This window comes from Clarias gariepinus, chromosome 3 (genome assembly GCF_024256425.1).
Source record: "Clarias gariepinus isolate MV-2021 ecotype Netherlands chromosome 3, CGAR_prim_01v2, whole genome shotgun sequence".
NCBI classification, from domain to species: domain Eukaryota; kingdom Metazoa; phylum Chordata; class Actinopteri; order Siluriformes; family Clariidae; genus Clarias; species Clarias gariepinus.
The window spans coordinates 40286753-40302014 of record NC_071102.1 but is presented as its reverse complement, the minus strand read 5'-3'; the positions used below and the strand labels follow the sequence as shown (position 1 = coordinate 40302014).

The 15262-nt window shown below is 36.3% G+C and overlaps 2 protein-coding genes across 3 annotated transcripts; both read right to left on the bottom strand.

Moving 5' to 3' along the window:
- Positions 1 to 479: 479 nt before the first annotated feature.
- il21r.2 (interleukin 21 receptor, tandem duplicate 2) lies at positions 480 to 5935 on the bottom strand. 2 transcript variants are annotated; one of them, XM_053493167.1, is made up of 8 exons: positions 5773 to 5935; positions 5380 to 5521; positions 5107 to 5270; positions 4238 to 4389; positions 3426 to 3630; positions 3056 to 3134; positions 2253 to 2337; positions 480 to 2165 (listed from the first exon to the last, which is right to left on the bottom strand). In XM_053493167.1, exons 1-8 carry the CDS (start codon positions 5840 to 5842, stop codon positions 1602 to 1604), a joined length of 1461 nt encoding a protein of 486 aa, XP_053349142.1. In that variant the 5' UTR covers positions 5843 to 5935; the 3' UTR covers positions 480 to 1601. The 2 variants fall into 2 exon arrangements, with proteins under 2 accessions (XP_053349142.1, XP_053349141.1); XM_053493166.1 differs by having other exon boundaries at positions 3426 to 3633; positions 5773 to 5934.
- Positions 5936 to 6009: 74 nt separating this feature from the next.
- Positions 6010 to 13928, bottom strand: il21r.1 (interleukin 21 receptor, tandem duplicate 1). The gene is made up of 10 exons (XM_053493165.1): positions 13718 to 13928; positions 13549 to 13582; positions 13291 to 13424; positions 13049 to 13157; positions 12684 to 12871; positions 12429 to 12583; positions 11921 to 12107; positions 11121 to 11202; positions 10507 to 10606; positions 6010 to 8555 (listed from the first exon to the last, which is right to left on the bottom strand). Exons 3-10 carry the CDS (start codon positions 13346 to 13348, stop codon positions 7875 to 7877), a joined length of 1560 nt encoding a protein of 519 aa, XP_053349140.1. The 5' UTR covers positions 13349 to 13424; positions 13549 to 13582; positions 13718 to 13928; the 3' UTR covers positions 6010 to 7874.
- Positions 13929 to 15262: the final 1334 nt, after the last annotated feature.

Genomic DNA, 15262 nt, shown 5'->3' with positions numbered 1-15262 from the left:
GTACTGCTGAAGATCAGTGATTAACTTTGTTCTGAATATGATTTATGTTGTTTATCTGTTTTTCAAAAGCAGAAGTCTTTGTGTCCCAATTAAAGCAGAACCGAAAGCTTATTTTTATATTTTGGATGGCTGGCTTTTCTGTATTTTCCCCTCCAATAAAGTTCCTTAATTTCTTGCACTCCATGTGTTCTTGGGTCACACTTTGCATACTTTTTCCTAATTATTATTACCCAATTATCATTAACCAACATAAAAGTAGATGTAATAATAAAATTGTAATAAATTATTATTATTATTATTATTTTGATGTTAGTTTACTTATCTATCGCTCTGTAATCTAACCTTTGCCTTCTGCCTGCATGCTTTTCTCACTTCCTCAATTTGGTTCCAAAAAAAGGTGAGTAAGAAAAAAAAAAAAATTTTAATAAAACTTTATTACACAGTAAACCTTTTTTATTTGAATTTCACATAAACACACATTAATGGAGAAAAACTGTTTTGTCAGAAAAATTAGCAAGAATATACTTAGAAAACCACTGCTGTAAAGTAAAACAAACAAACAAATGTGTACCTGCACTTTACCTTTGAAAAGAATTGTGACAGAGCAGTGTTTTAACCACAACTCCTCAGCACAACAGGGAGGAAAAACTGTTGGCTCCGTTGTGATCATGTAACGTTTGGCATCAAAACAAAAAGCGCATGCGTGCTACATGTTACTCGGTACACATAAACCAAGACTTGTTCGTTTTTCAAGTCAAAATTTATTTAAAATCTTGCTCGTCTTGCGGAACACTCGCAAACTGTGTTACTTGCAATCCAAGGTGTCACTAAATCTCTTAATGTCTGACGGTGTTCACAAAAATCTTGTAACGGTTGTCATTTATACAAAAAATGGTGGAGGTGATGGTTCAAAATCACGGGGTTGATAACCCACACCTCTTTTTTGAAATTAAAACCATGTTTTGAGCTCTTCTTACATTTAGAAAAGAAGATACAAAAACATTTAGGTGATATTTCAATTTTGTTTTTATGCTATTAATATCATAAGACATGGTATTTGGATAATTTTATTATTTAAGCTGATATAGTAAAATATGTGGAAGAATAACAGAAATGGCCATACAGATCAGTATTAAGTAAAGCCTAAAGAAGTATCACCTTCAATCCAAACTTCTTAAAGTGGATATGAATAGAAAAGGGCTAATAGGTCTTTCTGGCAATAAAGAAATGTGAAAATCCTCCTCAAAGTTTTGGTTTCAATGGTTAAGCTTTCCAAATTGGTTCTACTTATCTTATGTAAGCACTTTGTAGTAATCTTTGCTTAATGACATAGACCAAGTCCTAAAGGTCGGAGATTTCTATACGACATTGTGAAAACAGTGCGAAAGTTGAACATCCATATCTGTGCTGTGATTTCAGACAGCAGAGGGCAGCACTTTCCCTGGTATAAAGCTGAATGTGCTGAAAGATGAACACAGAACCAGTTTAAAACAAAAAGCATTGTGACTGCCTGTGAGTACACCATGCAGTGAAGGTTTGTGAAGCAGCTGATGCAGTATCTACAAAATAATGCATTAATTCAGACAGCTCATGGTGTATGGTCACCCTTCTATAGACAGCTGCAAATTGTCCAGAGTCACTGTGTCCAATTCTGGTGTATTCTCTTCCAACGTCATGTTCAACAGGTTAGGTGCAGAATGATCATTTAGCCGTAAACCAAGATTGGGGACACACTGCACACTGCCAAATGTGGGAATAAGGCCAATGTCTGAGTTAGTTAAAGTGCAGTAATTTTGAGCAGGGTTGGTAAAGGTTAATACTTCAGTGGGCTTGCAGATCTCAAGTTTGGGCTCAAGGTCATCTAAAGACATAAAACTCTCAACAGCCTCGAGCTTGCTCAAACAAAGGAGATTTTCCTGAACATCGCAGTCATCAGGCAGGAAATCAAGATTGGTACAAGGATTGGTATCAGTGATGCATGTGTCAGATGTCAGACATGGTGCCCAGAATTCTGGTGAAGGACCCACGTAAGGTGTGTGACATTGTGAATACATGTTTGTGGTATGTTCTGGAAGCTGTTGTCTTGCTGTGATCTCCGTTATCATGTCAATTGTTGAAATTTCTTCGCTGTAAACTTGTTGTACATGACCTTTAGAGAGCCAAAGCTAAATAAAATAAAATAAAATAAGGAAAGTCATTAATGTGTATGAAGTGAAACCATGCAATTGTCTGTTCGAAGTAAGTCATCCTACCTGGATGTTGCACTGAGCTGTTTGGGTTAGGGGTGAGATGTGTGGAGCTGGAGTTTTCACCCATGCTATCTTTTTAATCTTCATTCTGTCAATAAAAACAATATGGTAACACACCTCTCTATCATCTCCCTATCATAGGTCGCACATCACACATGCTTGGGCTATTTGATCACAGCTACGTGAATACGGCTACTATTACTATAAATAAATGTACAAATGTAGTGCACATTCTCTGTACTTGATTACGATTATAATCAGACATTGCCATGTGGACAGATTATTATTATTATTATTATTATTATTATTATTATTGAGTATTTCTGAAACTGATGATTTCCGACAGATGAGGAAAACGACCCCGCATCTAGAGTTATTCAAATTAATAACAACTCTGTACAAGCATGGTGAGCGGAAAAACATCTCAGAACTCACACCAAAGCATGAGCTACAAAAGCGGAAGACCCCTATCAGGTTCCACTTCTGCCATTCAAGAACAAGAATCTAAGGCTTTCATGTGCTCAGACACATCGCTGAAGACTAGAAGAATCTCACCTGGTCCCATATGGTGCCATTTTGTGGCACCATACTAGGTTGAAAAACCTAGGAGATCAGCAGTTTGGGAAACACTCAATATATCAACCATCGTGCCGCGGTCAAAGTCATTAAGATCACATTTTCCCACATTCTGATGTTTAAGGCAAGCGTTAATTGAAGCTCTTGACCGCATTATTTGTTCATTACACTGACGATGTTTTAGATTAAAGCTCTTGGGCAAGTTAAGAGAAACACAGGGGTTACAGTACCTTGCAACAGGAAATAACAACAGAGACATTAGTCCTACTACCAAACAAATCGGAATGATAATTCCACTCTCCACCGATACTGTAAAACAAAAACAAACAAAAACAATAAAAAACCATTACGCTAACTTCTGATGTTATTTCAGTTGTAACCCTGATTACTTCTGCACTCGGTTTATGTGTGTCACTAATTGGCTGGTCTGTTTTAGTTCCTGATTTTCCGTTTGTTTTGGTCTCACTTCTCTTATGTTATCATGGTTATTTCCTAGCATGAATGTTTACTTTGTGTTTTATGCTCATGGTTCATAATTCTCATATGTGCTGGTTCCTGTTTTTTCTTGAGTGTGTGTATTTACCGCGCTTATTTCAGTACCTGCATCTCTACCTGCATCCACTGTGCTGCCCTGGAGTAAAACAGGTCTGGTCCTCCACCTGATTTCAGTGCTCTCATGACTCGTTGTTCCATCATACTGAGCATTTTTACTGAGAATTTTGTTATATACCGTAGCAATGTATTCAGTTCCTGGAGTAAAATGTGTCTCTGGGATCATGTACTTTGTTTGTTTTGTATGCAGCTCCTTCTGAAAAAACACAGCATGTAAAAAAAAGATGATATCAGATACTGAAGTAATAGAAAACATTTGGTTTAGTGTGTGAGGGTTTATATGTGTGTGATCATATATAAATCACAAATAACAAAACTTGTCAAACAATGAATGTTTAAGCAAAAATGATACCAATTTGAATCCCTTTTTTGATAGGAATAATAAACTGAAAGGTCATGGTAATTTTACTTTATATTGATTTGTTATACTGTAGGTTATTTTGTGTGCCTCCATAAGGTGGGATCACAATTAAGATAAGACCTGATCAATAAATTGTTTAAGACCTGGCTAATAAACAAGACCTAGATGGTATCTTGGCAGTTAGTAGGAATTTGCCCCTAGGTCTGAATATGTGTGTTTGCATGGTGCTCTGGTTTGTATTCCTGGATTAGATGTTAGACATTAGTCCTTGATTAGACGTTGGACCTGTCTAGGACACATGGTTACTGAAAGTGTGTTTAAAGAGTTCAAAGTAGAAATATCAAACTAAGTTATATACAGAGCATGCCAATTTTGTTCTAAACCTTTCTAGAACTAAGCAAGTCTTTTCCAAGGCTGCTACATTTTCACCATAACTTACCCTGATAGATTGTCCCACTTGTTGGTATCTCAAAATGTACTCAAAAGGCAAGATTTTACCATATATGTGAGTTTCATATCCACTGTTCCATGTAAAGGTATAGTTCCCATTTTCATATTGCACCGTCAGATTATATGGAGTAATTGGTTTGACTGTGAAAGAAAAATAAATTTAGACTGCAGCAGAAACATATATAAATACACCTACAGTGCGTCCTCTTAAATGGTTATTCTGCATCCCTCTAAAAGTTGTAACTCGTAAACCTCCGACCAAGAAAAACCTGTCAACTTTAAATTCCTACTCTGAAACTCTGGATGTATTCTTAACTTTAGTTCTCGAACCAGCATGCCTGCTCCCAGCATAAAGAGTAAACAGCACAACTTCTCTTTAAAGTATATAAAAATACAAACAATGTTATACAAACAATAAATCCACAGCATGCGAGAGAGAGAGAGAAGAACCACTGGCTCAGTTGTGGTCACGTGACGCTCATACATCAAGTTCTCGCTCGTTTATCAAGATAAAATTTATTTTAATAATTTGACCGTCTTGCAAAACGCTTGCAGACCAACTTACTCACAATCCAAAGTTCCACTGTATTAGCTTTAAATCAAACAACATTAGACGGATTCTTTTGTTAAGTCTATAACACTGTCTCTCTACTGAGAGAAATATGCTCATCACTCATTACAGTAGCTTGGCTGGAAAAGATGAACAATGAGATGCATGTGTTTTGTTTCTCCTTTTGGTTGAATTGGTTTGTTGAAATACAGACTTCACACTTTCGTGGTAAGTTAAATGCCACGTTGGTTACATAATACAGATCATGTACAGTATGCTATGAAAGACATATTTCAGTAGCAACTCACTGTGATGTGCTGGCTTGTAACTGGACTTCAAAAGCACACACTGTTTAAGTTCACACAGGCTTATTTTAAATTCATGGTTATCCGTAAATGAAGATCGATGGGCAGCCACTTTTGCTCTGAATATGCAGCTGTAGCCATCCTTTTCCACTGCAAGCGAACAGAAACTATTTGATAAAGAAAAGAAAAATTGTACTTTAAGTTACATCTTTAAACGCTGCTAAGCTTTGCATAAAAATACATTGATTATGGATATAGTATGTTATAAATAAATACTTTATATTGTCATTTTTCATGTTAAATTCCAGCTGGTATGTAATATTTTCCTTCCTTTTGGGAATGGCTCTGGAATCTAAAAAACAGCTGATGTTCAACCAATAATCGGTATCACAGACGAGCAAATCTGAGCTGACTAGAGCTGAAAAATGAAAATAAATTTGTTTAATGTTTGATAAGGGAATGACACCCTCTATGATATAACAGAGCATGTTATGCTGTAGTCTAGAAGTTCAGTGCTTTTCACAGTATACAGTTACACAATGAGGAAACTGCAATTTTGTGTTTAAGTCAACTTATACACATCTTTTCATGTATAGATTCTTAAAACAATTACATTTCTTTAACCATTACTTTACCCTCATGGGAAAAACAAATGAATGAATGACAAACCTTGCTCTTTGGCTTGACATATTTGTGTGAAGATCAGTAATGCACAGAGAAGTCCAAGTTGGAGCCCCATTCTCACATGAGACAATCAGTACATTTAGTAAAAACTAGCCTGAGAAAGGAGACTCCAAGCTTCAAGTCAGAAAACCTGTGATATAGCGAACATATAAACACATCTACTTTTTATGATACTTAAAGGCCGAGGATCATTTCATCTGCATTCAAAGAGACAGCTACGAATTTAAAACTTCCATTCTTAGAAGGGGGGGCTTTCCCCCCGCCCCCAAAATCATTGTTTATTAAAAAAAACAATAGAAACAACAAAGATAATGCACTATTACAATAAAAGTTACAAGACAAAAATAACCAGATGAAACATATCAGTAGGATTTGCACTACTAATATTGTAATAATTTTTTTTCCTTTTTGCATATTTAATTACAATAATTACAGAAATACACAACAAAACAGTAACCTAGGCAGGTAACTAAAACATGGTCTTTACCTTGTGAGCTTTTGCAGATGAATAAGCTCTCTGTTTGTGCTAAGTGTACTAGGCTTTATATACAGAGACGGTTCCTGTCTTAACCTCAACATTATCTTCCATCTATGATCAGTTAATGAAGTAGGTATCTTGAGGGTTGGTTGCTTTGACATTTCGGAGTCATTTCTCTTCTGTGCGTAAACTGCGTACAACATCCTATTAGTCAGAAAACCCAAAGCAAGCAGGTGTGTTTTCTATGACACGGTAATTGACACTGGAGACGAATACGTTTGTGTAACTTCAAAACCCAGCATGGCATTCGTCATAGTACTTATAACACATTATTTGCATACAAACTGAAAACTTCATGGGAACGTGTCATGCAGTTTTGCATTTGTACACTTGCCATAAATAGAGTTCATCACACTTAATTGCACTTTAAGACTGGACTGGATTTAGATGACTTGAAATCTCTTATTGGGAAAATAAATATGACATCAGAACAAATGACATGCTACTCATACAGTATGCATCATGCATAATTCACTTTCCTTTTTACAGTCAGTCCTTTTTGTTATTGTAATATACTCCATGTTTCACTTTAGTGTCCCCTTACTTTTAGTTGTTCTTGCACAGGGCCATGTAGAAGTGAGATCATGTTGTCAAGATCTCCTGTATACAGTAGAGAGTTTATACAGTAAGTGCTGCGCTAGTGAAATCAACAATAATTCTCAACTCAAAATAAACCTGCATGCATTGTGTTTTCTTGGGCACGAAATAAACAGGGAGCTTTATACGGGAATTTCAAATGTGATGGGTCGAAGCTAACCTTTATTTTCTTGTCAGTTAGATTAGAAGAAATAAAGTGCAACTACACTGGTATGCAAAAGAAATAAAAAAGGACTTTTTAAGGTAAAACATGCTTCTAGTAAACATCACAGACACACAAGTAAATAAAATACATCTGAGCAGTGGTTCTGTCTGATAACTGCAAAAAAAAAAAAAAACACTTTTTTTTATTTTAAAGGCAACACAATTTTGGTCTGTCCAAACTTACACAGCATCAAATCGGCTGCCAAAAGAGACCCCGAGATGACATTAGGTGCTTTAATATAATATTTTGCTAAGTGTTAAAAAAGGATAGAAATCAGTCAGTAGCTGAGATCAGCATTCTACTTGTGCACAAAGATGATCTGATAAATTTGCAGTTCAGTGGCTATCAGATTTAGTCTGAGAAGAATGCCCATGTATCATTATCTTTTCAAACTCAGTTTCCTCTTCACGCATAAAGCTTGATAACCCGTGCTAAAACTAAGGGCCATTATCATAGCGCTGGCATGTAATCTTTACAATCGTTTGTTCTACACTAGCATTCTTGTTTTGTTCAGAAAAACAGCAAATTGTACAAAATGATAGCATCAAAGTCTCTTTTTGAAAATTTGCACAGGCAAATACCCAGAAATAAGTCAGCATCATGACTTTAAGTTTATTGTTTTCTGCACTGTAGAGATGCAATGGTATTTTGTCCTTATTAAACATGCAACAAGGATTTTGTTTGACAGTTCCAAACCCTTTTGCATGATAGCACGTCTGTATAGCAGTTCACGGAAACAGAAGATTCCTACAAAGAGTTACTATTTTCTCCTGAAGCTGGCATAAAAGCCACCCACTGCTTGACATAGTTTGAATGGGTCCCCGCAGTGTCGCCCAATAAAGCAGTATCCGTGCGTTCTCCTCCTTCACATTCAGAGCTCACTGGGCTCGAGCAGTCTGATTCCAAGAATCCACTATCAATGGTGTCCAAGTCAAGGCCGATTTGGGGATAACCATAATCAGAGTGCTCATTGGAAATAAATGAATCCAGTGAGAGCTGTTCACCATTTTCCTCATTGTTGGGTTGCAGCTGCCATTCATCAAAACCCTGTCCTTCTGATCCCTTCCTGGTGTCCGGTTCCAGATTTTCGCCCTCATCAGGAACATCAACTATGTTCCCATGAACCTCTTGGAAATCTGACATGCCGCCCTCCTGCCCAGACACCGTCACGGTATCCATGGAGATGTGGCCACCAGAGTGGGCAAGGCCAAGGCTGCTGCCTCCAAGGAAGTACCGCTTTGACAGGGCTGGGTTTATCAAGCTGAGAAGATTCCACTCTCCTGGATTACCGCCTCCACTTGCCTGATCACAGAGAAGAGGCCTCTGCATCTGCGTGACGGCTTGCTGCTTTTCACTCAGCACCTGCAGCGGTGCACTTTTCTCCAATACTTCAAAGCTGCTGAAGGTAAACACTGGTCCGACCCATTTCTGTGAAAATAAAACATGTGTTAAGGATGACACCCATATATGCGTGTTGAACTTCTCATTATAGATTTATTCCCGCCTTGCTGTTATAATAATCTTTTATTTTGTTTTAGAATCTTTTCCACTCTTATCGAGTCAAGCGCTGACGTTGAAAAGGATTCAGTTCAAGTTCATTAGAAAAGGTGTTCACTGGGGGTGTTCAGTCAGGGATCTGTGCAGCACACTCAAGTACTTCCACTTTAACACCTTTAAAACAGGCAATATTTTATTATTTCTTTATGCAAGGGGGTATGGTCAGGCTGAAACAGGTTTGGAAGAATGTGTAATGGTCAGGTGTCGACATGGTTTTGGCTTTATAGTGTACTTAATGCAATAGTATGATCAACCCAATTGTAATAGTATGAAAAACCAATGGTCATGAAAGGCTGCTGGTTTTTGCTCAAGGCATGACAAAAGGAAAAACAAGGCATGTTGCATTTGTGTCATTTATTGATTTATAATTGGTGTTTGATTCATCCTGATCAGGGTAGAATGACTAATATCCATTTGCTGGAGTTACTCTTGGCTAATTCCCAACCACCAGTTAGGTCTTCCCATCATATACCAGCTACCAATTAGGGAGGATGAAGTCTATCACATGCCTTCTTTTGAGACACACGAAGCTAGCCAAGTACACATTTAAAGCACTGCATTATTATTTAGAGGAAGGTGAATCCACCCCTTCTGCAGGCATGAGCTGACCGATGCATGTGATTGGCTAGTGTCACTGTGAATAACAGGAAGAAGAGAATCTGTGCCACACAGACAGCATGGCTGGTTTCCCTTTTCTCACCCTTCTGCTCATCTTAGTATAATGAGGAACGATTATCTTAATCTAAAATCAGTCCTCAAGTCGTGAAATTGCCAATTTCATTACTTCAAAAAATAAAATAAAGAAATGTGTATTTATTTGACCTAGGGCACTGCAGGGGTTATGTGAAGAAAAGTAATACACTGGGACGTTGTGTGCAATGTCTAATATAATACATGCTTAGTACACAATTTAAAAAGACAGACAGTATAATTCAGGGGTCATTTCAGGGTAAATGTTTGAAATGTTTTTAATGTCTTGAGTATCTTAAATGTCATCTTTCTGACTCAGAAGGGCGACACTAATGACTCATTCTCAAAGTAAGATAAAGTGCACTAGAGCTGAGTTTGAAGTTCAGATCAGCAAGATAGAATGAATCCAGTACGAGTCTTTTTGCAGTCAGACTGCTCAAGAATTCATTTTCTGTCTTAAATTAAAGATCTAATACTTCTGATACTAACTGTCTCATTTTTCCATTGGAATTGTTTTTTACTTCCATCATCGGCTGCATGGAAGGAATAACCTCCAACACAGTTAGTTAACATTTCTCAGAGGAGTAACTTTTTTTTTCTTTACAGCCACAAACCACTGCTACGTGCCAGCATGACATTGAAACATAAAAGGCTTAAAGTCTGGTTGATTCTGTGAGCTCAAGGCTGAGGGCTCCCCTTCTTTATTCAGTGGAAACTTCATAAAATTTCCCTTTGAGATACAAACATCTATATATAACAACCCACCTAATCTGAGTTTAGTGTTGAGATCAGAGTACTTTCCATTAGAGGGGAAAAGCGCTACTTTCATTTTGCACATGTAACACTTAGGTCCACCCAGATGTGAACGTCGCAGCCCTCCCAGTATTTTTTTTTTTGAAGCCCCTGTAGACTGACTCATTCACGTCCCCTTTTGCATGTGGTTAAAAAAAGTTATGCTATATTTCACATATAAAATTCCCTTTGACACACACTAGTCTCTTTCTCTTTCTATCTCTCTCCCTGGTTAACATTTGCTGCTGGACGAGCTCTGAAGTGAGCTCAGGCATGTGCACTTCTTCAATATTTTCAAAAAAAAAAAAAAAAAAAAACACACTCCATGCCACTTTCTTACCTTGAAATCCCCTTGGTATGTGTGATAAAGGGGTTTGAAGAAATCGTGGGGGTCCGGGATGTATTGAAAGAGACATGGTTTCTTAAACAACCCCCTGTACCTGGGGAACACAGTTAGAGAAACTCATTTTATTATTATTATTTTTTTTACCCACGGTCAAGTGATTAAAATGGGATGAGAACTGAAAACAAGGGCCTTCTCGGTTCGAGGAGAACTGATGCACTAAAATTGGTGAAGTGTTCGATGCAGCAGCACTGCACAACTGACTTCCTTTACTTTCTTGCCTGTGTGAAGCAAAGACCTGTGTGCAAGCAGAACTTTGCTGCCTTTGTGGTTTATGTGAACGTAGGAGGCATGAAAGGACTGTGCGTGTACGGTAAAATGAGTGATATCAATTACTGGAAAAGGAGGTGGCACGCTGTGTTGAAAATCAGCCAAACTGTCCATTAAGTACTGTATCTAAGACCTCCCAAGAGAAGATGATAAAAATATTGTGATTATAAATAATGATATAATTCGGTGTGTTCTGACTTCTGAGTAAAAATAAATAAAAACCTGATAGTGCATCAATGGTGTTTGTTAATAATCATAATAAATATATAAAATATACTCACCATATCCCAAAGAATGCAAAGAGTCCAAAAACAACAGGCAGCATCATGAAGTACCATAATGAATCAAATGGCACTGTAAAGTCTGTAAAGTAAAAAAGGGCTTTTTTTATAACAGCAATTTAAATCAAAATAAAGTACAAGAGTCAAATCATTTCTCTATTGATATATTTTAACCTGTTCTACTTCATTTAAAAAGTCCTGATGATTCTAAACGTCTTTAGGCAAATACCAAGATATAATAACACTGCAAAAGTAGTAATCATAATAATGGTGTTTAATGTAGCTAAAATGGCGTTTAGTCTTAAATATGAAATTTTAAATCAATGATGCATGTGTTATGAATTTAATAGTGGAATCTGCAATAGATGCATGAATGATAAACCCAATTTTAAATTCCAATATAATAATTTTAATGCTTGGTTATTAATGCTAAAATGTTTTGCATTTTATTTGCACAAAATTTGTATGTAGCAGAAATAACAACGGTTAGGACTCAGTGATAAACAGCAAAAATATATATATATTTTATTTGTATTTATGGGTTATTAGGTCAGTGAGGGTCTGCTGTTTTATAAAACAGATCATGGAGAACATAAAAATTGAAGAACATGAAAATTGAAAGAACGTGAATCAGTCCACGTGCGGAGAAAAACTTGTTCTACCACACACACTGACGTTCAACAAGTTCAATCCAAACAACTTTCACAACCTGATATTTTCATGAACTGAAAATGAAATTCCCTCATTAAAACTGTTACACAATATTCCAGTAAAGCGAATAAGTTTGTTTATACGCCGACCTTGGTCCTTGGTGTAAGGGCAGATGCATTCAACTCCGACACTCCACTTGCTCCATTCACTTTCAAAGTCGTAGTCTTTCATTCGGGCTTGAACATCAAGCACATAGACTTTCCCTGGAGAGAGCTGGTCACACAGGATCTCCTGGTACCTGCAGTCCTCGCTGATGTTGTACACTTTGAAGTCCTCCTATGTAGTGAGGGGGGAAAAATATATAGTGTTCGGTGTGAACATGGTGTTTGGTATATCACAGTGGTTTTATTTTTCACACGCAGTTTTTACATTCACCACTTGATTTGCAAGTTTATGGTCAACAATGGATTTTTTTTTTGCTCTTTTGAAATGCACCCATGATTTGTAATGTGCATTAATGTTACTAACTGTTTGGTTATTAATGCTAGAAATAATGTTATTGAATTAATAACATTAATTGCTTAACATTAACTGTGTAACAAAAGAAAGGTTCAGTTAATAATAACAACAATGTGATGTAGGATGTAAAGACTTTACCTCAATCATGATGACTTTTGGCCTTAAACGCACCCGGTATATAAAACAATCAGGCCGGTCAAAATTTTCATAATTTTTATAGGCCATCTCCCAGGATAGGTTGAAATCTTTATTGTTTTTTATGAGGGTTAGATTGACAGGTTGCAGTGGCATTACTTTAAACAAAAAAGAAGAAAGAAATATTAACAATTGGAAGAAATTCTGAAAAAGCTAATTTGCATGTAAAATCAGAACCAACTATAGGTACACACGTACTGATCTGATCCAAGGTAACAACTTTTAAAGGCTCCTCTTCCCATTCAGTTTGTTGGTCGACTTGTTTTGCTCTGAGGGTGCATTCCGTGTCAGGGTTTGCTATCATAAAGAAGTTCTCTAGTTCTATGGTACACCAGAGATGTGGTGGTCTGATGACACATCTTCCATCTGTAAAGCCCATCACATCACTGTAAACATGAAAACAGATGCAAAATGTAAGAAATCTGATGCTCAAGTCCAATGCATTTGGAAAGAAGAATAAAGAATGTTAGTAAAGTTCACTGGAAGTAGTAGTTTTATAGGCTTCAATGATTTATGGGCCATATATATATATATATATAGATATAAATAAAACCATTTCACACCTGCAGTTTGTGTGAATCTCATAGGACAGGGATTTTTCTGACCCTGAACAGGAACAATTCATTGTCGAAATATAGTCTGTTGTACATCTCACATCACATGCACCACCTGCTGCAAAAAAAAGCACAACAAGTTCATCTCAAAGTACTTTCATCTCTGCACAGCCTGCATATTCCCTGCTAACATACATACAGTAAATCACAAGAAACAGCAATCTAGGACCATTAGAAGAACTCGGACTTACTCTGCTGGGTAATTCCACATAACACAAGCAGAAAAATGGCCAGGTATAATGTTGCCATTATAAAGAGGAGCACTCGAACTCTGAATTCAGCTCAGCTCAGCTCAAGTGCTTGTTACACAGCAAAAAAATAAAATCTGCAAAACACAAGCCAATCCTATAAACTTCAGGGTAACTGTCTGTGTGGTACACACACACACATGGAACAGAGAAAATGGAAGAAGAAGACGAACAGAAAAATGTACGAGGAGCAGAATTTACCTTTAGTTTGTTTTCACTTTCTCCTATTTCACTTCTGTTAAAAGGAAAAAGAAAATATGAAGAAGAGAAGAAAAAGAACAAGAACAAGCAAACAATGGGCTTTAGATTTCTCTAGAAGTAGCTCATAAACATGTCAAGAAGAAGCAGGAAGAAATCATTCCTGGCTTACTTTAACCGCTCTAAAAATCCCATCCAGTTATTCCAATCGATCATATCCAAATCTCCAAACAAGTCTCTAATCCGGCTGCTGCTCCATTCTTTCCAGCAAACATGACTTTTTAGAAACAGTTTATAGACCACGGCATAATCCTCAGCTATCAATGCTGTTCTATTCACCGACCAGTTCATTCAACAGATGACGTCTGAGACTTCATGACATGAAGGATGTGGTTTTGTGGTCTTCTGCAAAGAAAGCTGAAATGTCAAGCACCTCCTTCTATTTGCTACTTTTTATTTTTTTTCTCTGTTCTAAGGTCACAAGAAAGTGCAGTCTCATCGTTAAAAATCTCATACTAAGATTTTTGTTTAAAAACATTTTTTTTTTTTTCTAAAAAATTTATAAATTATTTTCTCTAAACATGAGGTTAATGTTAATGTCCATTAGGTAGACTCATCTTAATTAACGGTGGAAAAAGATATTGTCCAATTTTGTTTTTTTAAAGTGGCTAGGCCATTTATTAGTATTCTGAATTTAAAATACTATGTGCATGTAAAAGTTTGACCTATTCCTTTGTACAGAATCTAACTCTAATCTGTAATGTAACTGCATAGACACCGCGAGCTAGGTCAAGGTGAGTGTGTCAGGATATACTGTATGCAGGATTGTTATTAGCAATTATTAAACATTTAGCAAAAATGCAGAATATTCAGGACATTTTGTTAAAATAATGGATATAGTTTTGTGCAAAGTTACAGTTCTAGCACAAATTAGCAAATAAGGCATGGTGACAGAAGCCATCATGCTTCATACGACTGAAGAACATAAACAACAAAACATAAGCACACTGGAACCCGATGAGCCGATGTTGAACAAGGGAAGAACAAATTCAAGACATTTAACATAATTTTAATGTTGAATAGACCAAAAGTATTCAAATTAGGGAATTTGCAGCTACACTGCAATATCAAACAGATACGTTTCATACATTTTGACGAAAATGTCTTGAACACATATTCAGTCTACAGTTAAAATAACCAAAATTTATTACATTAAAATGATATGAACATTATATTTTTAACATTGCTGAATTCTGTGTCTATAAAGCTCTATAATTTATAACCACTCTATAACCACTACAATGTGTCTTCCTGTTCTGCTCTATAGTACAAAATATGCCAGAGAACCTTCCTCTCCCAGGAGAATGCCACAACCAACGGTTTAAATTGCACACCTGCAAACAAAGCCGTACACAACCGTCCCTTTTACTTAATTTGTCTGCAACTTCTTTTTTGAGAGAGAAATTGCTTATTATGAAAAGATATATCAATTAAGCAATACTGCCTGATCAAGAGTGTGGTTATATTCTATCGTAGTCATAATTAAACACACCTGTGCAATATTGATTTTACACAACAGTTTTATGAATATAATTATTTATTTGCAGTAACTGACATTTCAGATACAATATCCTAAAAAAAAAAAAAAAATATATATATATATATATATATATATATATATATATATATATATATATATATATATATATATTTTCTT